Source organism: Pyrgilauda ruficollis, unplaced genomic scaffold (assembly GCF_017590135.1).
Source record: "Pyrgilauda ruficollis isolate IOZ18807 unplaced genomic scaffold, ASM1759013v1 scaffold50, whole genome shotgun sequence".
Classification (NCBI taxonomy): domain Eukaryota; kingdom Metazoa; phylum Chordata; class Aves; order Passeriformes; family Passeridae; genus Pyrgilauda; species Pyrgilauda ruficollis.
In genome coordinates this window covers 3,948,508-3,973,850 of record NW_024526600.1, presented here as the reverse complement: position 1 = coordinate 3,973,850, position 25,343 = coordinate 3,948,508, and the positions used below count along the sequence as shown (strand labels likewise).

At 35.0% G+C, this 25,343-nt stretch overlaps 1 protein-coding gene across 4 annotated transcripts in view; it reads left to right on the top strand.

Moving 5' to 3' along the window:
- GBE1 (1,4-alpha-glucan branching enzyme 1) overlaps window positions 1-25,343 on the top strand; it is a 140,212-nt gene that overhangs the window by 53,824 nt on the left and 61,045 nt on the right. For all 4 annotated transcript variants that reach the window (XM_041480219.1, XM_041480221.1, XM_041480222.1 and 1 more), the window contains exons 4-7: window positions 3,687-3,812; window positions 5,512-5,647; window positions 8,225-8,315; window positions 9,428-9,637. In XM_041480219.1, coding sequence (XP_041336153.1) covers window positions 3,687-3,812; window positions 5,512-5,647; window positions 8,225-8,315; window positions 9,428-9,637 — 563 coding nt within the window. The remainder of the gene's footprint in view (window positions 1-3,686; window positions 3,813-5,511; window positions 5,648-8,224; window positions 8,316-9,427; window positions 9,638-25,343) is intronic.

Sequence of the window (25,343 nt, the reverse complement as noted above, 5' to 3'; positions counted from 1 at the left end):
CGTTGAAGAATGATCAGGGACATACCTTGTGACAATGAAGTAGGTAAATCCCAAGGCCAGTTTGAAAAAGCCTAATTGAATGAACATCATGGTTTTATATATGTCCTTTAGAGAGCAGTTTTTTGAGTTAATTAGAAAATGTAAAGTCAGCTATGAAGTCTTGATGAGCTACGTATTAGCTGGTTAGGCTGCAACTTTTGTGAATTTGTTTTTACTCATTTCCAACTAATTTGGAGGAATATTACAGTATCTTTTAAACTGATTTATATTTACTCTGTCAAAAGTGCTGTGTAATGACTATATTCAGTATTCCTTATGCGTGCAAAATCTGTAACAGCACATTTAGAGTATACACAGCAGCTAATTTTTATATCTGGACGCTGCAGAGAAGGGACCACAAGTCATAATTTGGGGTGAGTGGAGCACCTGCCTTTGTTTTATGTGTGCTTTATAATTTTACTCCTTTAGTTACTATATTATTTTATTATTTTAATTATATGTAATTGTTTCAAGAAATAGCAAAGCACATTCGGGAATTGAAGCTGTCAGGCTGTTTGCATTAGAGTTATTTTTGTCAGTCTTGGGCTGAACTGCTATTTGTTTTGTAGTGCCATTTAGTTTTTTCCAATTCCTGTGCTCATGCTTCAGCTAAGCATGGTGATGTGAGAGTTCTGTCTCAAGAAACTTCAGAAAACATTTGGAATTTTTATTTCTAACTTTATTAATAAAACTGTGTACAATATCAGGAGAGAGGAATAAGATGATTGACTATAGAGCTTGATAATTGAGTCTAGGAGAGACTCTGTAAATGGTATTCACATAAAATTAAGAAAAGTATTAAACAAGCATAGCTACAAAGAATTGGAATTGCCAGGGATCACTTGATAGATCTGTAAGGACACTGTTGATTATGCTTCTGCAAACCAGAGAAGGAAACAATTCAACTTTACCAGCTCTGGTGGTGTAATGATTGTTCGTCTTGACTCTGCTTTCTCTGTGCACTGCCCATGGTACTCAAAAATTACAGCAACAAATGAGAAAACTTGGGGTTTCTACTGTAGGGGTGAGATTCATCTATCGCCATGGCTGGATATATTACCACCTATACTGTAAAGAAAGCAACAAATAAATTTTATGATAACTTGTTTAAAATAAGTGCTACCCCACATTTTTGGAGATTTTTCTGGTATCTGCATGGTTAAATTTCATTAATTCCGTTTTTGATTTGGGTTGGACTCTGTGATCTTAAATGTCTCTTCCAACCTTGTGATTATGTTAACTTTTACTTTTGAACATGGGAATTTTCTTACATATTTGCAAAATAGAACTGCAAGCAAAGTTTTAAAATGAATGAACCAAAAAATTTAGATTATGAGCCTTATAATAGAGCAGACTCTAAAGTTTTAAGACTGTTCAAGTGTATAAACACAACCCATAGATTTTCACAACTTGTTTATGACTCTGTCTTATTACTATCATAATATATGACAAATGAATGTATGTATTTCTAGGAAGTTTTAGTTTTATCTATTAAAGTTCTGTCTGTGAAAGTTGCTAGACACTTGTACAACTTCCTGTAAGTCTCTCAATTCCTGAAAAGTGTAACCCTGAAGTTTGGCTTTGTAGATGTTATGAATAAATGCAAAACTAGCACTTGAACAAAATTACTTCTGAATAAATGGTAAAACAAATGCACTTGTGTCTCACAAATGAAGGAAAATAAGGTCAATATAAGTGACTACAGAACAACAGAAGTTCTTATACTTTTTCAGAAGGATGGGATACAGAGATTAATTACGTGGTGTAACTGTAGAAGTTGAAAAAGTGAAATAACTGATGGTTGGCCATTTAAATGGTTTTCTGATATATTTTTTTTTCTCCTAACTTTTTCATTGCTTAATGGCTTTAATTAAAGACAGTACGTGACTGGATTAGTATATCATAATAAAGAAATTTACATTTCCCCCCTCCAGTATCATTTTTGGATTAAACCAGTACTACAGCTAATTAATGTTCTGAATGTAGATTAATTACTTCACATTTCTTGAATGTGCCCACCCTTCACAAGCCTGTCTAGTATGAATTATGCTAAAATATTAGAAAAAAGGAATGCCAAGATGAGTAGGTTATTATATGCAGTAATAATCTTATTTCTGTGATGGGTAAATTGGGACAAAATAATAAAAGAAGCAATAGCACCATCGGAAGTGTGATATTAGAGAGAGGAGATAACTTTTATTATTTTAAGAATAATTTGCAAATTGTCAATGCTATCAGCAAGGAGGATCTTCACAGTGTTGATAGAATTTGCAGAAATACTCTTTGGGTCATCTTTGCTAGCACAACTAACAGAAAAAAAAATTCCATACAGCTTTACAGTGTTTGCAATAACTTTCTCAACTTTTGGTATGAATTACTCCATTTTATCAAATCTATTTTGAGTTATTTGAGTTATAATACTATGTACTGAGGCACAGCAGTCATTCTTCCTTGCCTTATTCTATCAACTTCCATTAACTGTCTGCATATACATATTTTCCTCCTTGAAGGAGGAAAAGGTCAAGGAAAGTTTGACCTTTAGAAGGTCAACTAAACATGATTCTGTGATCCTGCCTTCTTCCATGATTGGGTTAAGGATGCAGATAATCCGTCAAAACAATGAAAGACACTTGCCAGAGGTGAAAAGGCAATTCTTTGATAATTTCATCTTCCAGACTACCTGTTAGAAATTGAGAGCAAAGACAAGTCACCATTTGTAACAAAAAAAAAACCAAACAAACAAAAGCAAACAAAACCAAAAAAAAAACCAAAGGAGTGGAAAAACCTCAACCCTTTCAATTTGAGGTTTCTTATAATTTCATTGTTTTTCTTACAAAAAAAAAAAAAAAGCCCCCTACTACCAACAAAGAAACTGAAAAGTCACCAGTCATCACTTTCTTTAAAAAAGCAGAATTAAGAATTCTGTACCTTCACTTGCTTGTACATTTCTAGGTTTTAAATTTGCAAACCATCTGTGTTACTGTTCTAGTGGCAGCCAAGATACCAAGCAACACCAGAGTGGTGCTGTTCCTTCTGTGCTGAGGAGAGGGGAGGTGGGATGGGTGGGAGGATGTGAGCGAGGTGGAACTTTTTCTTTGACTTGACCCAAAAACTGTCCTGTGCTTCTTGTGTTGTCTGTGGTTCTGGGCTATGTGACGTTGTTGAGGACTCTCAGAGCATGGAAAAGAAGATGTAATTATGATATTAAAATTGCCTTACCAGATTGTTTTGTTTGCCAAGTTAAACAAATCACAGTTCTCATCCTAATGGCATTATACTGCATGTCTATTTAAATTTATCAGAACATGGAAAGGAAATAGCAATGACAGGGGTAATTAGGGAACATAACAGAAATCCATTTGGAAAGGCTTCTTCTCCCATTACTTATATAAATCTTATGTATATTCTCACCTTTCAGCTCTTGCTGGTGAACATCACTCCTGTCTGACATGTCTGCTTTACTGTCCCTTTGCAAATCATCCCTGTGGGCAGGGTTGTTCTTCCTTCTCTTGACTTGCATTGTGTGTTTGTGTGTTCTTTAAATTAAATTTCTGTGTAGTCTACTATTTCATTCTGTGCTGTGGCTTGCATAGAAGGCGTTCTATGAGTTATAAGTGACTGCCTGCATATGTTGTGTTATTTTATAGGTGGTGATTCGTGCTCAGAACGGCGCCCTCCTCTATCGTATTTCACCCTGGGCAAGATATGTGGTCCGTGATGAAGACAAAGTGAATTATGATTGGGTTCACTGGAATCCACCACAGTCATATATAGTAAGGCTTCAATATTATTTTCAAGAGGTGCATCATGCTATCTTTGTTTCCCTGTATGGAAGAAAATAAAAGGAGATTGCAAACTAGTTAAAACAGCTGAGAGATGAAGGGCTTTTATTCATGGCTTTGACAGAAATAAATTACTTTAATGATGGATGTTTTTGAGCTGCTTTTTCAGCCTCCTGTAGAATATATAAAAAATAGTTATTAATCTGGTATTTTAAACATGGTTTGCCACCTCTTAGGCATGATTGACAGGTATTCTGGGACAACATGGCTGTTCATGGTAGGGTGGAGAGCAGGGAATTATCAGTACAGGATTTAAGGATTGATTATCTGCAAATGCAATGTTCAGTACTCAACACTAGGTTAAATTCCATAAAGTCAGAAAAAACTTCCAAAATAAGATTCCAATGCTCCAGTCAAATCCTGGTTTCTTTGTATCAGGAAAATCCCATTATTGAATTTAAATCCCTCTTTTTTCTCATGCACTGCTGTAAGGGAGAGAACTCTTTGCATGGTATATGAAAAATACCCTAGGAGAACATTTGGAAACTTCAGACTGAGTGATGTTGTTTCATATTGAACTTTTTCATGTTTTCCCTGAAAAATGATATGCAGTGGTTTATATTGGAGATGCTGTAACCTCTATTTTTAGTTAAAATTTCTCATCCACCTCAAATTATGAAACAACTGCTTGAGAGAGAAAAGGTGACTGGTATGGAAAATGCTTTCTTTAAAAATAGATAACATAATGTACATTAACTCTTGTTAAAGTGGGTAGTCTATCAATTTAGTGGCCTACTCTGTGTATGATGCTGTGTGACATCTCAATGTCATCAAGGTAAGGAATGGGTAGGGATTTGGGAATGCAGTGATTGGGATGACCTAGAGTGAAAACGAGGTTTGAACTTTTGGGTGCAGACTTACTGAAAAAATAAAAAAGTCCTTTTATGAATAGTAGAGGTGTCCAGTGGAAATAAATCTCAGGGAACAAGCCTCAAACAGAAGTTTTGTTCTTCACATTGTTCCTTTAATTTCTGTTCACATGTGTGTATTCAACTAGTTTTGTTCTACATTTTCAAAATTTCATGTGAATAATAAACTAACAAATAGGATATTGATTTCAATGGCCTCTCTAGTCTTCAAATATTTTCACCCATCTAGAAATGCTGTGTGCTGATCTCCAGACTTGAGATTTTTTAATTATATTTTAATATTAAATATTTACAATATAGGTGATTCTGTGTTGTGGAAATGTATTCTTTAGGAATAACACATTTATAAATTTCAGATAAAATAAGGCAGCTATTTCATGTACCTGCAAAAAGCAGATATGCTTAAAAAATAAAAGCCTATCTTACTATTTTCTGTCTCTATTTTCAAACAAGCTTCATAGTGATTCAGAAGGACATCAAGTGGAGTGGCTGTTGTCAGTTTGAACACTGAAGTGTAATTTAAAAAGAATATTAGAAAAGTGTTGAATCATGAAAGTCCAGTTTCTTGTTCATAAAGGACGTTTATTTCAAACAGACATTTGCTTTAACAGTTTGAAATGGTCAATTGCTTCTGAAATGTTTAGAATCTCTTAGAGGAAAAACAAAATAAACCTAAGCTGTTTTTCATCTTGTGCAAATCATGTGATTATGACAACACTCCTAAGCTGTTCCTAATGACAACTCTGTTTTTTTTCTTGTAGCATAAGAATCCTTCTCCCAAGAGATTAAAAAGCCTAAGAATCTATGAATCTCATGTGGGAATTGCTTCCCCAGAAGGCAAAGTAGCTTCTTATAAAAACTTCACATACAATGTACTACCTAGAATAAAAGATCTTGGTAAGTAATACCAGAAATGCTTGCAGAGATAATACTTATGTGCTTGTGCTTGTTAGAAAAGATAACTGTCAAGTATCTAGAGGCTTTTTGAATTTCCCAATGACACATGCTATAAAAATAGATTCTTAGGTGAGCAAAAATTATAAACAAGTGAAATCTGTGGAGAACAAACAAAGACAGAAGTAGGATATGTGAATTAAAGTCTATTCCAGATTTTTAAGTAAAATATGATTATTAAAGCCCAGATAAGTACTGCATGGTTGGCATGGTTTGATTTCAGCTTGAAAAAGGGCCTGTTTTTGTGACAGTCTTCAGAAAAATACTTCATTCTTAATTGGTTCTTCTAGTGTATAGCTTAGTTTTGAGGAAGAACAAAAGAAATACTTGGATATTCTTTGTTTTGCCAGAATAAGCATGCTATACTTCTTTTATCCCTGAACAGTAGCTCAGAAGTATCAGAACAAGGAAACTTTAAATATGAAAGATCTTCTTGAGGAAAATAACTTCTAGTATATTGGAGAGGATGTGTGAAAGAGCTGTTAACATTATCTCAGGAACCACAGCAAAACTGTTCACCTCAATTTTACTTTATTTATTTTTTCCCATGGTGTCTTTGCACTGTTTCTGTAATGGACAAGGTTAGAAGTTACTGCCTCTTACTGTCTTGTGATGAAATATATATTTTACACTGCTGTAAAATAATCATGGCATCTGTAGCTGAAACCTCTGTGAATGGTAGCTGTGTTTGTGTTTGATTTTAAAAAATTCTGTTTTATTTATCAGAGTGCTTGAAGAAGACGTTTTCTTGTAGCTTTGTATGTTAAGTCAATGTTTTGTAGCTTTTCCCTTTTGGTTAAGTTGAGCTTGCTGGTGAGATGAGGGAGTTTGCACATGTGGAAGCTTTTTTTGGATTTTACATTATATAAAAAGCAGTTTTGGATTTTACATTATGTATCTGTGACTCCTTACTGCCAAGGAATTTCACTTGTCCCAGGAAGTTAATAGGATTTACAGAGTTAGGAAAGCATTCTGCTTTGCCTACAATTTTTTCTTTGTGGAGAAATGTCATGGAAAGGCTGATACACCAAATAATAAAAGCAGTATCAAATTTGGGATATATGGAAATTATAACTAATGTTCCTTCTTGTTTACATTAAGTAAACATTGTGGGAAGGAATTATTTTTTAAATATATTGTTCAGGTCTATTAGATTTAGTTTTGGAATGTCTTACTTTTTAGGACAAGCTTAAAGACATCGCTATATGAGAACTCTAATATATTGTAGTTTGTAGGAATACGTGCTTGACAAATAGCAAAATAAGTAGCAAGCAAATTGAATGAAATTAATTTGATGCAATGTTGCTGTTTATTTATAAAAATGATGTAAATAAAAATAACTATGAACTTGAATTATAAACCAGCAATGAATCTGACAAATTGCTGAGCTCACACCAACTGTCTTCTAATAATAGCTCTGGTTTTAAATGTCACAGCTATAAAAAAACCAAGGAACAATAAAAAACATCTCGTTGAAACTAAGGAATGAAGTGAATATTTTCTTCAAGCAGAGAAGTGATGGTGGTGTGAGTCTTAATAGCCTGTAGATAAAACCTGATTCTTTAGAGTTCCCTTCCTTAAGAATGCACTGAGCTATTGAGATGCAACACAGTGTGTCCCCCAGCCCTACTTGACTGCTCTGGTTTTGGGTGAACTTGGAATAAAAGCACATTACACTTGTGTTTTTTCTTTTTGGAAGGCTCTTCTACAGGGAAGAAATAGCTATTATGGTTGGAAAAAAGTGATTTTGCTGAATGAAACAAAAGGTTTCAGATGTCATGAAGTTACAGTATTGTGTGTAAGCTGGAGAGATGTGGGTCTGACAGGTGGGCCACTTGGTGGATAAGGAATTAGAAGGATGGTCACACTGAAGAGTTTCAGTCAATGGCTTGATATCCAAGTGGACACCAGGGATGGGGTGGCCTCAGATTGAAGCAGGGTGTATTTAGTTTGGACATTGGGAAAAAGTTCTTTACAGTGAGGTTGGTGAGGCACTGGAATAGGTTACTCAGAGAAGTTATGGATGCCCCATCTCTGAAAGGGGTGTTGAACGACCTGGTTTAGTGGAAGGTGTTCCTGCCCATGGCAGAGGGGTGGGAACTAGAGGATCTTAAGTTCTCTTCCAACCCTAACCATCCTGTGATTTTGTCATAGAATATGTAGCCAGTGGCTAGCCCTGACTGTAAGTGTCAAAAGCTGAAGCAGTTCAGGATATGCAGATTGGCATAACTAATATTCTGAAGTTAAATAAAGATTGCACTTATTTCTGTATGCATCTGGGAGATTCAGTATGTTTAGATCACTTGACAAATTGACTGTTTCATTTGCCATGGAGATCATGTTAGTATAAATTATTAGGTAGAATTGCTTTGTGAAAGTTACTGAATCTTTAGGTGTTAACCATTAGGGTCAGAAGCAGACAAAATGAGAGGAGACTGGAATGGATATGTTACAGGTATTGAACACTCTTTTAACTATCCTTAAGGCATTTGTTTGTTACATATTTTTTTCCTATTGTAGGCTATAACTGTGTCCAGCTGATGGCTATTATGGAACATGCATACTATGCCAGTTTTGGTTATCAGGTTACAAGTTTCTTTGCAGCATCAAGGTAGGTTTAAGTGCTCCAGCATCTTCTCTGTCCTTTCCCCTTCCTTCCCATCCAGTGAAATCAGTGTTGCATGCAGGTGTGTGTTTGCAAGAAAGTGTATACTGGGAAGCAGTGGCTTAGGTATATGCTCTACCTTCCTCTTAAATCTGAAATCAATTTGGCACAGTGATCAGCTGCTCTGTGAAGTGCTTTCGATAGAATACAGACAAAAAGTTTAGAAGTAACTTCAGCTGCCATAGTATATTCCGGGTAATCCACCTTCAGCAGTCTTTATGCATGAGTTTGTGGTTGTGGGATTCTTGGCAGGAGCAAACAGGGTGCCTAGGGCTTTCCTTTATGGCAAACAGAACTATACAATGTTCACAATGAACTTAATTCAAATCATGACTCTGTGTGTTCCGTGGGAGCCCTTTCCCTTACTTGTAACAGACTGTACTTAGACTTGAGGCATCGAGTAGAATTACATGGAATATGAATTCAGGTGGTTGTTAAGAAAATTATGGTACATGTGGAAGCAATTTTTTTAAAATTTATTTTTGATCTTAGAGCAGCTCAAGTGGCAACCAGGCTAAATTTAGATAGACAGTTTTTAACTAGCTTAATTAATTGAAGAAAAGGGTGTCGGGCACAGGAGACAAAAAAAATAAGAAAATGGTATAGTGCCTAAAACAATAACAAAGCAGGAAAATAGCAGATAGTGTATTTTGTGGGCTTTGTGGATGTACATTTACTTTTGTAATCATTGTGTTACTTCATTCCAGCAGTATGAATATATTCTTGCCCCTTATGACCTAAGGAAGTGTTCAATATTGAATAGAAACTTTAAGTTATATCTATTATCTTTTATACTGAATTTGATGTATTATTAAAAAAGGAAGAATAAAACAGACTATTTCTGCAAAATGTTGTGTGGATGATGGAATTCTTATAAGGAAAAACAGTTTCAACTGTTAGTTTGTAAGCAATAGCTACTGCTTAAGAGGCTGAAAAAAATTACCTGTGTATATCTGTAGAGTAGGTGATGAAGAACTGCAGACTTTGATGTAGTTTCCATGATGAATGTTCCGCATTGCCAACATGAGCCCTGATGGTACCACGTTGTGTTTTCACAGCCGGTACGGAACTCCTGACGACCTGAAGGAAATGATTGACGTTGCTCACTCCATGGGCATCACAGTCCTGCTTGATGTGGTGCACAGCCACGCCTCAAAAAACTCAGAAGATGGTCTCAACCAGTTTGATGGTACAGATTCTTGTTTCTTCCATTCTGGATATAGAGGCAATCACCAGCTCTGGGACAGCAGGCTCTTTGACTATGCAAAGTGAGTATAAAACATCATTTCAGCTGTGCTAGTGGTTATTATTTCATAGCAATTCTGTTAAAACTACACTCCTCACCAAGCTGGTAAAGTCATTTGGATTGTTTAAGAACTGCAGTATGTGGAGTTAAATTCCTCTACTTGCCTAAATCCTTAAAATCTAACACTAAATGATAGTATTTCAATTTCATTACTTTCCTGTCATCTGTGACTACTTATGTGCATTTTATATACCATGTGCATTGTATGTATTATATAATGGTGTAGTTATTTTTATTTAAAAACATATTTCTCTATAAATATAAATTTAAATATATGTTATATAGGCATATATAATTGTGTATTTTATGCATTTTATGCATATTAATATTTTCCTGCTATATATAGTATATTGCATATATATAATAGATGATGTTTGTATATAAAAATAGTAAGAAAAGCTGATGAAAACTTGTAAGCTCTGTAAACTTATTGACATATTGTCAAGTTGTTGAAATGTAGGAAAAGTTTTCCCCCAGGACAACTAGCTCAATTTCAAAGAGCTTCTGGAGGTCAGTCAACAATTAATACAGAGCAGGGGTCATTTTCAGTAGACATTTCTAGAGACCCAGTTTGGGCAAGCTTAATTAACCAGTGTAAATATAGCATGTGTCAAAACATGTATTAATGCCAGTTGATTATTAGTACTTAATATTGTTTACTCTGTGTTCTCTGAGGTATTGGGGGCAAGGAGATTGATCTTGTATGCTGAATGTTTCACTGGTTTAAATGGAGAAACAGGCACAAGCAGCCAGCTTATTTCAGTCTGCTTCTTGCATTTTTTCTGTTTGTTCATCCCTGAACCACTTTGATTCTTCCCTTTCCTTTCTTTTGTTTCTCTAAACATTCCACAATAAGTTTTGTGCAATAACTTCACAAGCTTCTTAAAGCATGTTTTAATAATTGATCGCTTATTCCAGGATAAGTTCTCTTATTTTCCCCCTTGAGATGCATAATCTGGTGTGATCTTTTTATTAATTACAAAGCTATGTTTTAACCCTTTCAAGGTTACATTTGAATGTTCTTGTGGTGGCTTATCACAGAGCAACTATAGAGTTCTGGTCTCTTGTTAATCTCTTAGTTGTTAGGTTTTTTGTGCTGCAGGTTCAATTTCCAGTTTTTTCCTATTTTTCTCCCTTGCTTGCATTGAATTGCCATGGACTGGATGGATATGATTACACAGAAGTCATCTTATGTAGCATAGATGAATTTTTTAATGGAACTCAGAGTCAAATAAACCAAGTTACCAGTGTGAAAACTGACACTTCAATACTTAGTAGGATGGGCTGTTCTTTATTTGGGACTTGTTATGTGGGACAATTTAATGGGTCATTTCAGGGGGAGTTTCTGATGTGGTATATTGTGATTTAATTTTTAATAGTGATTTAATTATTATAAGACATGCATTTTAGTCCTTCCTATTAAGCTTTAAATTCATACTCAAGTAAATTGTATTTCAAATAATCTTAAAGCTTTAACATCAATATGATAGTATTACACATCTTATTTCATTTGATGGTTGTGACTAACCAACAAGTGTGTGAGTACCAATGTCTCTAGTGAGACAATGAAATGTGGTTATGGACCTTCCTCTGTTCTGGTTCTTCCTGCAGAAGAAGAAAGTGGTGCTGATATTGAGTGTCTGGGGGTATTTATAAATGAGACAAACAACCAGCTCCTTTGTAGGTTGCGCTTTACAATGTTAACTATTTCTTCACAAGTGAAGAACTGCCTGCATGGCTTGGTTGGGTCAGTGATATGTACCTGTGGAATTTCTTTTCATGCTATGGCTTTGGAAGAGGTGCCAGATGAATGCAGAAAGGGGGAAGTGGGAAGAGCTGTGAGGGGGAGAGATGAGATTAGAGAATAGCAAAGACCAGAGAAACTGAAGCTCTGCACTGGATGACTGTGGGTCCCTTGAGGGTCATTTCCCATCCCCTCCCATCTCCAGATTTGCTGTTGCATATCATGAGTTCTCTTTTCAAATGGTTGTGGAAACCTTTTCTTCCCCTTCAAGCATAGGATGCTGTGAACTTTTCTAGTAATTAAGGGATTCTTTCATCCTCATACCTGAGACAGTAAATATTCTCTGTGTTTATAGTCAAGTTTTAATGCTGGAAAGTTAAAATTGTCATGGTCATTGTAAGCTTCACAGAAGTGGTTAAAAAATAGCTTGCATTTTTTCTCCTATTCTTTGTGTCTGCAGGTTCCAAGCAATACTGAAAGAATGAAACTGACATTTCATTGAATATGTTTGGTTTGTTTTTTGTTTTTTTTTTTTTTTTTTTTTTACCCAATTTAGTATGTATTGGCATTCTGCTAATTTCCATACCAGTGGATGAGCAGCTCTAGTCTGGATGAGGCGAGTATAAAAATCTGTGAGAGAGACTGAAGTTGCTGGCTGATGGTGAAAGTTTGCTCAAAATAAATGACAGAGCAAACACAGTCTGTTGAACGGTCTACAGAAAAGCTTGCTTGCTGAGTGAAATTTCTTCAGCTAGCACAGCCTTCTATCCTGTACAGAGCTTGTACTAAATCCCTTTCCTTCTGTAGTAGGAAGAGCTGTTAAATCTACAGGTACTTAAACATCAAATGCAGAGAATGCTCAATTCACTTTGGAATTGAGAGAAACTAATTCTCTACCGTGAAGGAGATTAAGGAACAGTTGCTTTATCAGTTTAGTCTGTCTGCATTTTCTTTGAAAGCCAAGATGTAAGTGAGTTTATCTCACAGCATTTGCAAGATTATTCAGTTGTCTGTGAAGGGGACTGTGAATATTTGCTATAACAGAATGTGGCAAAAGATCCATATCCATGCTAAAAAAAAAAAAAAAAAAAAGGATTATATCCCTTGTGTACTTAAATACTGTTTTTTAGTAAAATTCCTGTAAGTAGAGAGTAGCTACAAGAAAAGCAATACTCAACCTGTTCAATGGAGAGCTGACATCTTTGCACCATAGTGCTACTTAAAAAGAAAAAGGCATATTTTTAATTTTTAATATTCTAATCCATATTTATACTAGTGTTGTATGAAGCAGGAGGTTTTCTGCAAACTGTGAACAAGATTTTAAAATTACGCTGTTCATGGTGTTGTCACAGGAGAATAACAGCTCAATTTCAGTGAAATGAGAAATTGCAGATAAGATAGCTGGCCAATAGAATACTTTTTGCTTAACTATTTTCAATAAAAGAATATATACAGTGCTTTAAAAATCAACCAAAAATAAACTTTTACTTTAATAATTTTCATAGCTCTTGCACATTCTTGTGAGTTTTTCTAAAATCTAGATCCTGGGTATTTTTTTCCTTAAATGTTCTAATTTGGTGACTTTTCCTCTCCATTATCTCCATCCTTTCTGTCTATATCTGTATCCATCTTGTTTCCCTCAGCAAACAACCCAAAAGCCAGAATCACAAAGCTTCAGTGAGAATTGCAGTTGATTTTAACATTTTCTGTTGAAAAGCAAACTTTTATATAATTTTCTTTGGTTCCTGTTAATAATTGTGACTTTTCTAGCCCTGAATTCATGACAGGGAAATACTTTAGTGTAAAAGGGGTGCCAGAAGCTCTAGACTGGCTCTAGTTGGCATTGTACAGCTAGTTTTGGAGGAAATTAAAGGTCTCTGTTGTGTTCCTGTTAAAGGTAGCTCTCTTGAAATGCATGTAAACATCCTCCCATCTTAAGTAAGAATTCTATTTGTAATTAATTTTGCACAAGCAAAGTATATTTTTTTTTCCTCCTAAAATCATATTCAAAGGTTATTCGGCTCACAGATTCATTAGAAATGATGTCGTACACCCTGGAGACCAGGTGGGATCACAACTAGAGTGGTTGATTGTGTTGTAATTTAAATTCATTTCTCCAAATAGCAAATGTGTCTAAAATAATAATCAGGCAAAACAATTTAAAAATAATTGAGAACAAGATATTACCTAGTAAAGATTTTTCCCAGAGCACTACATGAATAGAATGTGTAAATGATGTTGCCCTTCTAGACTTGTTGAGGTCTGAGAGTATTGTTTTGACTTTTAAGGCTTTTCCTGTCTTTTCATTAGATTTGGTTGGATTCTATTCTGTCTTAATCCAATTCTGAATGTCAGTAGGTATACTGATACATTTCTGTGAGCCTTTAGGAATAATGGTAGAATTAAAATTCAGAAATCATGTGATGCTTAGAGTTTGGGGTTTTATTTTTTTTTGTGGTTTTTTTTTTTTTTTTTGTTTGTTTTGTTGGTTTTTTTTTCTTTTTGTTTTGTTTTTGTTTTTTTTTTTTCTGTTTGTTTGGGTTTTGGTTTTGTTTTGGACAAGGGTTAGTTTGGTTTATTTTGATTTTTTAATACTATGTTGTTTTTCACCTGAATACTTAGGCAAAATTTTAAGTTATTTCACAGTCTAGGATCTGAATTTGGTGCAAAAATAAGAGATTGATTTACGATTCAGTTTTAATTTTAATTAGTCCAGCTTTCTTCAATACAGCAGTATGATCAGTGAGAGATATGGAATCAGCAGATTTGGGGTTAGCAAATGTCCCAGCAGCTCCTTTGGGCCTTTTTTGAGGCCTGATTTCAAGGCTTTTTTAAGACAGGATGTTGTGTCCATATTTTTGGGGTTAAAAATCGTAACTAAGCCATGTAATGGAAGAAATCTCCTGTTAAGTTTTTTCTTCATCAGTTTTGTGAAGTTTCAAGTGACATCCATGCCAAATGTGCTTTGGAATGCTACAGGTAGGGTTTAGTGTATATAATAAACACTTTGTCCCATGAGCCACAGTTTTTACATCAGGGCAACAGATGACTTGCTAGTCCCCTGCTGCCAGTCCAGATGTTCTCTCCAGCTCAGTTTTCTGAACTGCTGGTGGAACAGCTGATTATTGCTCAGTACTTTTTACTTCCTTGTTTTTTTGTTTTTTTTTTTTTAAATTCAATTTTTTGTTAATGTTTGTTAGAAGCTGCCGTAGCTCAGAAACTGCTTTTAACCTTGCTGTCAGTGCTGCAGAAACAGGGCAGCTGCCAGGTGTTGGAGCTTGTGTCTTTGTTCTGCTGTAGGTGGCCTCTTCCCCTGCTTGCCCCTCCAGAGTGGGTGGGTCACCCGAAGCTTTTTCCCCTTGTCCTGTGGTCCAGCCTCGGGCAGGTATCTCAGGTGCTGTCTTGCATCTAAAACAACCACCTGTCTTTGGATGCTGAGACAGTGGCTTCTTCTGCCACCCAGTGTTAAAATCCTGCATAAACCTTTCACTGTATATTCTGAGGAGAAAAGGTCCACTGATTTTGCTTGACTTCAGGATGTGACCCTTTAAAGACATGTTTGTTTTCTAACATCTTCAGCAGCTCGGTATTTAGTTCTTCCTTAAACAGCTGTTCTTCACCCAAATCGTTTTTCTTTCTTATTACTGCCTACTTTGCCAGTCTTTATCTGCCACTGAGGTGATGATAGGTGGAATGAATTGGAACATGAATCTTTCAGAGTTTAGTGTTTGGTTAGTAGGGTACCTGTCTGGGCTCATAATTCTCCAAACATAGCTGTACAGAATATTTTTGGTTTTGTTTTCCTTCAATTCAGTGATGAATTCTAAATATCAGTGGAGGTAAAGACTTGTTGCCTTCTTTGGGAGCATACTCATAGTTTGTAACAGTTTTTAGGATGAAATGGATTCACTGCTACTCTTTATTGCTTACATCATTAGCATTTTAAATAGATTTAAGTTGATACTCTGGAGTACCAGGGCATTAAAGATTCTGGTTCCTTGCCTAATGCTCTTAAGGAAAATTGACACATGAGCATGAGATATAGACTGCAGATAACACGTTGTGTGTGTTCTTGCCATCCACCTCAGGGGCCCTTTATTGACACAGGTTTTAGAGTGCAGAGATTTGACTGCAAGCTTCATGCACACGAAGGATAGATAGGGTTTAAAGGCTGCTAGGACACTCATTGCTTCTGAGATGACACCTGAACAGACTCTGCTGGCCAGGCAGATGTCAGTCAGCTGGGAAAAAGGAGCCTGCCACTACTTGTCACAGCCCCTTGATGGTACTGGGTTGTCCTCTTCACTGTTTTGTGCCTTTCCATGTTCTTCCTTTTGAATCCTAGTGCTCCTAACAAACCTGTCTTTAACTTTGCCTTTTATATCTTGTCTGGTTCTAATCTAAAGACTTTTCAGGTTTCTGTCAGCTAAGGAATTTTCTTAGAAGCTTAAGCTGTACAGGTTTTGAGACACAGTTTAGGACACAGGAAGAGGAGAGGGAAAAGCAAGCAAGGGTTGCTTGAACATAATTAGTGAATCATATCCCGTTGTCTTCCCAGAGTGTAAGAATTGAAGCTTTTTCTTCTGCAGCTTCTGAGGATTTAGCAAGGTTCAGGTGGCATTCTCCCAGCTGCATTTCCAATGCCATGCCATGGTTGTCACAAATACGTTTTCACTGGGCTGAATCTTTGGCCATAATTCCAGCTAGACTAAAGATAATGCAGTGTGAGTTGACAGTGAGAGAGGTTCTCAGTCATGTGATGTCTTTTTGGTATATTGTTGATTCTAGGGTAATTACAATACAACAAGGATGTAAGTTGTGTTTCATTATGTAAAACATAAAGCTGTGCTGATTTTAATTCATTTCCTGCCAGTCTTCCTCTACCAAATTAGTTTAGGGAAGCTCTGTATTTAAAAGTCTGCATAATATGCATTGGAATTTCATTTGGCTGGCAAAGATTATTTCTTAATGACTGTTTTAAGGAAGCACTGCTTGCAGCATAATAGTGAGATTTTTATTCTTCCCTTCACCCCTCATAAATGTAATTATTTTGATTAAAGATTGTCTTTAAAAACACTGTCTGCTTATGTTCCTTAGCACTCTGTTTCTAATAGACTGGATTTTGATGGTGACTGTGACAGTGTAAAAATAATTTATGAAATTTGAACCTTAAAGTTTAAGACCTTTCATGCCTAAAAATCCGTGTTTCTTTTTGTTTTGTCTTCTTTTAGTCATCATTATAAGTGCTAGTAAGCAAACACTTTCAAGTATGGGGACATTACAGTTTATAAATTGCCTTTTTTGAAGGAAATGTTTACTGAAAGCATTCAAAGAAGAGATGATATACAGGAACTTACTGCAGTGTAATCAGAATAATTGAAATAATAGTGCAAAAATAGAAGTTTCAGCCATGATCATATGATTTATAGTACATGTTGCCGAAAGCTGCTGTATAATTGCTTTACTTTTTAATTTTTAAAGTTTTTAATTAAATAAGCTTAATTATTTTACTGTACTGTACTTTGTTATAATAGACTGTGAAGCTTTAAATCCATAGGTGCTATAAAACTGAGAGCTTCACATAAGAATGCATGTAGCTTTCTTTAAAGTGTCCAGTTTCCCAAATTAACCTCCAATATAGCATTCAAACCTCTGTGTGAAGTTTCTAAAATGTAGCTGCACAGAAAGTGGTACAGCAATAAAGCAAGATACTGAGATGTGAAGAAAGGCACACTAAAAAGTTGTAGTCACTTGTAAATTTTGTCAGATAGCACATTTTGAAATACAGAGGTCCACTTGTAGCCACTTATATTCAATCATATCTTGAATAAATGCAGTCACACTTACATGAAGTTGATTATGGTATTTTAATAAATATCTAAAATTAGCTAAGATTCAACACATTGCAGAGAATGATTTTGCATCAGTCTAAATGCAATAGTTATCTTGCATTTAGTAATTCACGCTTGAATTGACAACTTTCACAGTGTTCTTAAGTAATTGCTGCAGCAGTTTACACAAGCAGCATCTGTTGTGAATAGAAGATGGTGCTGCAGAAAAGGCTGATGGTTGTGTAAGTTTGAGAAGAATCTACAAATGAAATCACGGATGTTGACTGACTTCTAATAGGATTTTATTCAAAGAAATTCAAGGCTGGAGGAAAATTAGGCATGGTACAACTCATAGCAGGGGAAGAAGATGGAAACATTAAGACAATTGTTTGGGGTTTTTTGATTCTATTATATACGTGTTGTATAATGCACAGATCCACTTGAAATCCATTTTTTGGAAGCTGACTCTAGAGAGCATAAAATAAATAACAGGGGAAAACATCAATTAATGGCTATGTCTATGAAGTAGAAAACAGTCAAAATGATGTAGCATTTCCAAAAGTCAGTGATGTATGTATGGTCAACAGATCAGAAATAATCTGCAACTAATTATGTTGATCTGATATATTACTTACAGTGTTGAAAGGGATGCCATGTTTTCTTGAGATGGCATAAAGACACAAGTTCCTGTCTCTAGGAACTGTGATTGGAAGATGGAAATAGAGAGCAATGCATACAACAGAGCTGGGCAGCCTGCTGCTTCAGGGAGTATCTGTCTCTGTCCAAACAAATTGTTTCCCACCTCTAGCCACTGACTGAGATTCAGTTTAGGATGGCACTGTACTGGTGATAGCATTCTAAAATTTAGGGAATTTTTATAAGGACATACTCAGCTGTATAGGAATGTTTTCTGTAGGGGTTATTTAAATGACTTTGGAGGTGTTGTTATTGAAAGAAATTTTGTTAGAGTTGATACTTAAGAAATTATTGGTGAAATTGTAAAGAAGATTAAAAAAATTGTTCTACTGTTCCATTATCATAGTAAATGATGGACAGGGAGCAGCTTTTGACCCTGTTCTGGCTGATGTAGTTACAGAGCAAGTCAGAAGAACTGAAATATTGTATCATGTCTAAAGTGTCTTAATGAATAAGCAAGATACTCTATTAAAAGCTTTATCCCTGGGAACAAAGCAAATTGTTCTACACCAAGTCAGGAAAAAGTTTTTGGGGTTTTTTAAAAGCATACTGTATTTCCTTGGCTCTTTTCCCCATGGATTTGCTTTGGGCAGTTTCTTGTAAAAAAAGGTATTTTTATAGAATTCTTTCTAGTTTGCCATGAGAACTGCAATCAAACATCTCTTTGTCCTGGGTCTCCTTGTTGATAAGGGGGCTAACTCTTTACCCAATAATTGTATGTACTTATTTTACAATTCCTTGTCATCTCTTGAAAATTGATATAAAGTTATTTGGGAAAAAAAAAGAAATTCATTGCCTGTGTGATTAATTGATAGTTTAGATAGTTGATACAAGTTTTTCTAAGTTATTCTACTACAATTAATGAGTTTATTTCAGGCAGAGGAAAGCAAGTGTACAAGTAATACTTTGTAGACCTTACCCCTTGATTTATTTAGTGTTACTGCAAAATAATTAAGTCCTGTCAAGTGTAGTTTTAAGGATAGATACATGTGAACAAATAAACAAGAATGAAAAAGCACATCCATAGTCACTCCTATGTGCTCTTGTAATTTTTTCTGTAGGAGATGGCTTAATTTGTTCAAACAAAGAGCTGAGTATTAAGTTCTCTGAAGAATTATTAAGTAAAAGTATGGATTTTTTTGGTACCTATAATATATTTAGTCATTGCACAAAGAATGTTTAACTGAGTGTATTTATCAAAAGGGTTCACAGTGAAGAGAAGAATTGTCTTTGCCGTCTTTATTTTTATTCTTTATTCCTTTAAGATATGTGAAGAAAGTAAAGTAATGACTGTTGTCATTTTCCTGATTAAATAAACATGTAAGATTGCCTCTTCTTGGCTGCAGGGATTTATGTAAACACCATAGAATTTGTCATTTCATTACGTGAAGTGAGGCCATTTTCCTTTCTCCCTTTCAAAAAAAAAAAAAAAAAAAAAGTTAGACTCTACAGCCTGTGTTTTTAACCCACAAAGCTTCAGAGAAATTTGCATTGTTCTTTATTTTTTGTTCAGTGCTTTGGAGTCATTAACTTTTTCTCCTCTTGCTGTTTGTATTTAGCAGCATTTTGATTGCAATGTAGCACACCTTTGATTAGGCCATGATATTTTAGAACAGGCTTATTCTTAGTAGTATATCTGAATTTTCTGAGGCAGCTCTCCAGTAGAGTAATAGAGAAATTGGTGTCTTTTGAGGAAAGAATCCATTTGTTATTAAACCACAACTGGAAGTGAAATCATCCCTATGAGTACAGTATTACATTTTCATACCCTGACCTTTTGCAAGCAGGGGGGAGCAGTGCTAAATTCCCCTTTGTCTTCCCTCCCTTCCTTTCTTGCCCAAAGGCAAAAAAAAAAAAGAAAGTGGAAAAAACCATTTAAGTTATTGTTTCACTTATTATGACACCAAGTTAGGCTGGTAAATAATTAGAATAATAAATAATAACAATAATAAATGCAATTTTTCACAGAAAGTAAATATATGTACTTCACTGGCTTTAAGTGTCAAGTTTGTCTGAATAATATTTTGTGACTGTAAATGTTGCCACAGCTACGAGTGGAAACTATTTCTTATTATGAGTTAAGTAATTTAAATATAACAGATTTATTTTAATTTATTTTGTTTTAAATGGACTAAGCTTGGACATTCAGATACAAGTTCTAAAAATTGGTGTTTAAGGAACCAAATAGCATAATCTTTCAAAATACCATGTGTACAGCTGGTTTTAGGAATAATGACTCAGTGAAATATACTTTTTCTTGTTAAAATTTAACTCTTGCCTTTAAGATTTCATAGATAGTTTATATGTTCAAACAATTGATGGAGCAATTAGTCAAATCAAACACTGGAGAAAAAATATCCCAAAAGATTTCTATTGCTATTTCTCCCCATTTTCTGATTTGAGTGTTTAGTGTTTATTACCTGGGATTTTTAGACTATTCACTACCCTGAAATCTAAAATTCTGTATTTTTCTTCCTACAAATTAGTTAGGGGATTATAACCGTCCTAGGGTGGATGTTTAAGCCCCATAGGTGATTAACAAAGTGAATACTTTTTGGAGAGAAAAGAAAGTCGACTACAAACCACTAAAATTTACATTATGAATGTTTCCAGGCTTCCTTTGCCAGCACCTTCTTGGATAAAGGCATTGGAAAAGATGAAAATCTACTTTGACTTTGTTTTAAGAAATTTCAAGGTAATTATTTTGTCATTGGGTTAATTGAGGAGGAAACTGAAAGTCTGTCAGGAAATGGGAAACAGTTTCAGCTGGATGTTCTTTTTAATCTTTATCCAGCTAACAAATTGGCTAAAAAAGGTAGTGACTTACTGAAAGTATTTAAATAACATTCTTATAAACTCATTAACTGTGTACTGAAAAGAGGAAATGTTTTGTAGGTTTCACCAACAGTTGCTCTTAGTACAGAACCATCCTCACCCAAACTCTGAAAATTAGAAACATTTGATTAGAGTCTGAGGCTTGAGCAACTCATTTGCCAGCAGTGCTAGACTGTCAATATTTGCAAGGGCAAACTTGTTTTAAACTATTTCAGAGCATCTTAGCTTTAGTTTTCTTGGTATTCTGTCCTGGTCTAGACAACAAAACTAGTTTTCTATAATATTACAAAGTTTCCACTTAAGATATATTTTAATTAAAAGTTGCCACCATTCTGCTACCACATAAGCCAGGATCAGTAATAGTTGCACGGAAATATGATCTGAAATAGAGGATATCTGTAGTAGGTAAATAGTTGTTTTAATTTCAGTTAAATTCTTGGCATTTCAGTAAAAGACCTTAGTGTTAAAAATAAACACATATTTCCAATGCATGAGATATACTGGTAGATTAATATTTCCAAATGGAAATCAAGTAACAAGTAGCGTTCCTAAAGAACATACTGGGATTGAACTTTGTGGATGGCACCAAACTCTGGGGTTTGGCTGACTGGCTTGAGGGAATGGATGCAGGACAGAACACAGGTAGCAGGACATGGAGCAATGGTTTTAAACTGGAAGGGTAGATTTAGATCATAAGGAAGGACATAAGAACAAAAATTTTCATGGGGAGTGATGAGACACCAAAGAGGCTGTCCGGAGAGGCTGAGGATGCCCCATCCCTAGAAATGTTTAACTTCAGACTGCACAGGACTCCAAGCTGACTATGCCTCTGCCCATGGCAGGGGGATGTGTTAGTATAATTATTTTTTTCTCATGAACAAAACTACTAAAGTACATACACTTACTTCACACAATTTTTTTTCTATTAACAATACACCGTAATTAAACTTAAAACCTTCTACTATCTCACTAAACATATTTTTCTATAATCTTAAAGTCTATCTTAACTAAAACTAATACTTGAACTATTACTTAATATCCTTACTTACTATACTATTATAACTTTTTCTACTTTCAAACCTTGTTTCTAGTTACCTACTCTCCTGTCTAAAAATCTTCTTAGCTTTACTAGGGGTAAAGGGACATTGTGACTAGATAATCCCTAAGGTCCCTTTGGACGCAGAGCATTCTGTGTTCTGTGATTTTCTACAAGATCTCATGCACTAACTCATTATTGTAGAAGAACAGAAGTTGGTTTAAAACTATCAGAGGGTTCCTATTGCCTTGTTGTGTGAGTTGCCATTCCATTGCTGACTTAAACATGTAAATACGGTACTCAGAGCTTTTTCCAATGTGGAGGAATGTGTTGTTTGCAAACAACTTTCTAAGTAAGCTTTAGGCAGTTGAATATGGTTTTTTGTAATTTCTATGTAAGGACACTAATTAGTCTCTTAATATTTTCAAGATACTATCTAAGGTTTCCATTGTAACAATTTAATTTCACTGAATTAGTGGGAATACAACTGAATACATTTTAGCACAGTGTCTTTCCTACCTGTCTTTTGTGGAGCTTACAAATTTGGTGATTCAAGAAAGATAGTAGGTGTTTTAAAATGTGTTCAGGTCACAAGAAGTTTTAAAATAGATGCATAATGCTTGAAAAATAGACTAATAGATAAAACAAAGTATAACTGTGAATCAATACAAGAATTATATTGTAGGTATTTATTCCAGAGATGATTCAAATAATAATTTTGCCATGTATTTTACTAAGCAAAGCTACAGTCACAATCTATCATAAATGTGTTTATTGTTCTCATATTTATCTTCATGAAGTACAAATTATATAGTCAAAATGACAGTATCTAGTAAGAAATTGAGATTAAAAACTAGGTGTCTTTGAATACAAACCTGTTTTTCAGATCTCTTAGATAAAAAAGTATTTATGAAACATACAGAAAGTCTATTTGCAAGTTCACAACTGTATTGGCACAGCCCAGTCTGAGCTAATATTTTTCTTTAATTACATTTTTGAAGAATGTAACTTAAAAAAGTGCAGCAACGAGAGAAATACTGGGCTGTGCTTAAGGATGGATTTCTATTTAGTATGAACTCTGTACTTCAGAACTTCTGTGCTGGTTTGTGGAAGTGCAACAGCTTTTCATTCTGTTCTTACTCAAAGAGAATGGGATCTGCTGCATTCCTGGGTCAGCTTTGCCAGGTGGCTGCTTCCCCTTGCAGATTCCCTGAATCTTGTGTTGGGAATGATCTAAGACAGTCTTCAGGCTCTTCAGGCTTTCCACTGGAAATGTTTTTCTGTGAAGGTAATAATTCATTGTACAAGCTTTACTGCCCTCCATGTCAAAGTCTGTCACATAAGTGAGCAGTCTCATCCCACAGTGCTGAAAGGAACATTTTGAACTGTATCCAGAGGAATTGCTGATGCTGAGGATAAGATCCGGAAGCATGAGAGGAAGTAATCTAAGCCTTGTATTAGCTAATATTAGTATAAAGAGTGAACTTCCCTTAGCCCCTGCTTCCCCAGGGTTAGAAATCAGTAGATTGCCATTCAAGACATGGAGTCAATATCTCAGCAGCTTCCTGTGTTGCCTGTACTGGATGATGACTGATAATGAATACTTTCACTCACCTTAAAATTTTCCTGTCATTCTGTAGATTTGGCATTGGTGCCAACTGCCTAGTTGGGATGAAGGGAAGGATACAATTTCAGTCAATAAAATACAGACAGACAGCTAAGTCTTCAGGGATTCAGTGTGCTGGACTCTGAGGGTCTAAAGTAAAAGGATATTCAGATAATATCTTCTGAGGTGATGTCCTAGGTTGGTAAAATGCAAAAGTTTGCCCCTTTTTCAGTCTTCTCTATGTGAGACTAACTTACATTGCTTATGAGGTTGATTTTGCTATGTTAACATAAAAAGCAACTGACATGCATTGTTGCTTGAGGATTGAAGTTTTGATTTGGGAATTTCAAGGTAATTACTTAAAAAAAATTGTAGTAGGATGTGGATATTTGAATGGTAGATTGAGAAGATATTGTATGAGATATCATGGTATAGATGAACTTGAGCCTCACACCACTGCAGCAACTGTGATTTGCCATTATCTGTACACAGAAAAGACTTTTCAATCATCAGTGCTCTCTAACTTTTAGGAAAAACAGGTATTTTATGATCTCTTGGTACTAATCTTGGAATTTTCTCAGGGGCAGAGGTCTGGTCTTTCTTCGCTTCTCTGGTGCTTTTATTTGGGATTTTTCAAAGTGTTCTTTTGTGAAGAATTCTGCTTCTTAGCTGCTTAAATACCTGTTGCTATTCATTAGCATTAGAAAAAAAAATGCACCTGAATTTAAATTAAATCAGTTTGAATTTGCATTTTCAAGGTACAGGCACAATACAAATGCTTTAAAGATTTTTGTGTGTGAACCAGACACCTTCTCAATGTCCTTTGAAGTCACTTGTGTAAGCATAAATTAGGGAACCAGTATTTTAAAGTAAAAAATGAAATTAGGTTTATAGAAAGTACTGTTTCAGGCTTTTAATAAGATGGTTTTGAGAAAGTAGAGCTTAAAAATGTTAACAGTTGGCCAGGGAGTTGATATTTTTGTCACTGCTAATGGAATGAATTGATTTTGAGTGTAATTTTGTTTTCCTAAATAGGGAATAAAGAAAGTTGAGGATAATTGTTGTCTATTCTTATACATATTTAGTAGCATACTAGTTCAGGGGAGAAAAAGCACCTCACAACAAAGCAGTTAAATCTCCCTTGGCACTTGATTCTTTACCAGACCCCATCTCAACTCTGGTGCTGTTTTCTGGGTAAAGTTCAGGATAGTGATCTCTTTAAAATCAAGTCACCTGATCTGCAATACTTTGTAGATATTTGTGCACTAGATTTAGACTTATTTTGAAAGCAAACTCAGTGTTGAACAGTAAACTACTGTTTAAGTATGAAAATAATGAATTGCATTAAATTGTATGCAAATTCTGAAAATACATCTTTAAAGTTGTGATTTAGTTGTATTTTGTAGAACAGCAAGTTTTGTTTGTTAATGTGCAGAGTTGATTATATGACCAAACAATATTGTCTAAGAGGCTTATTTTGGGAGAACAGAACTTGAAATAATCTCAAAGATTTTTATTTTTTTAGTGTATAATTTACTTGGGTAGAATGTAAGTGGGACAAATGCTAATTTATCCAAATCAGAGCTGTAATCCATGTAGGCTTTATCAGCACTTAAAAGAGTTTTATAATATTTTTGATACTTTCTCTGTTTTAAAATGTGTATGCCCTGCAGGCTCTCTTAAAACTGAGGTAATTGTCTTCAGTACTTGGTTTTTTATTTTTCTATTTACCTGAGGAAGCCCACTGAGCAAAAAGCATCAAGATTATTAAATTTCATTACAATACGTACCTACCTGCTTTGCCTCCAAGGCTGTTCTTATATTCACATTTTGCAGGACATAACCTTTGCTAAGGAGTATTTGAATTATTGCTTCCATTTTATAAGGCAAATAACTGAATGCCTTATTTGATGCTAGTTT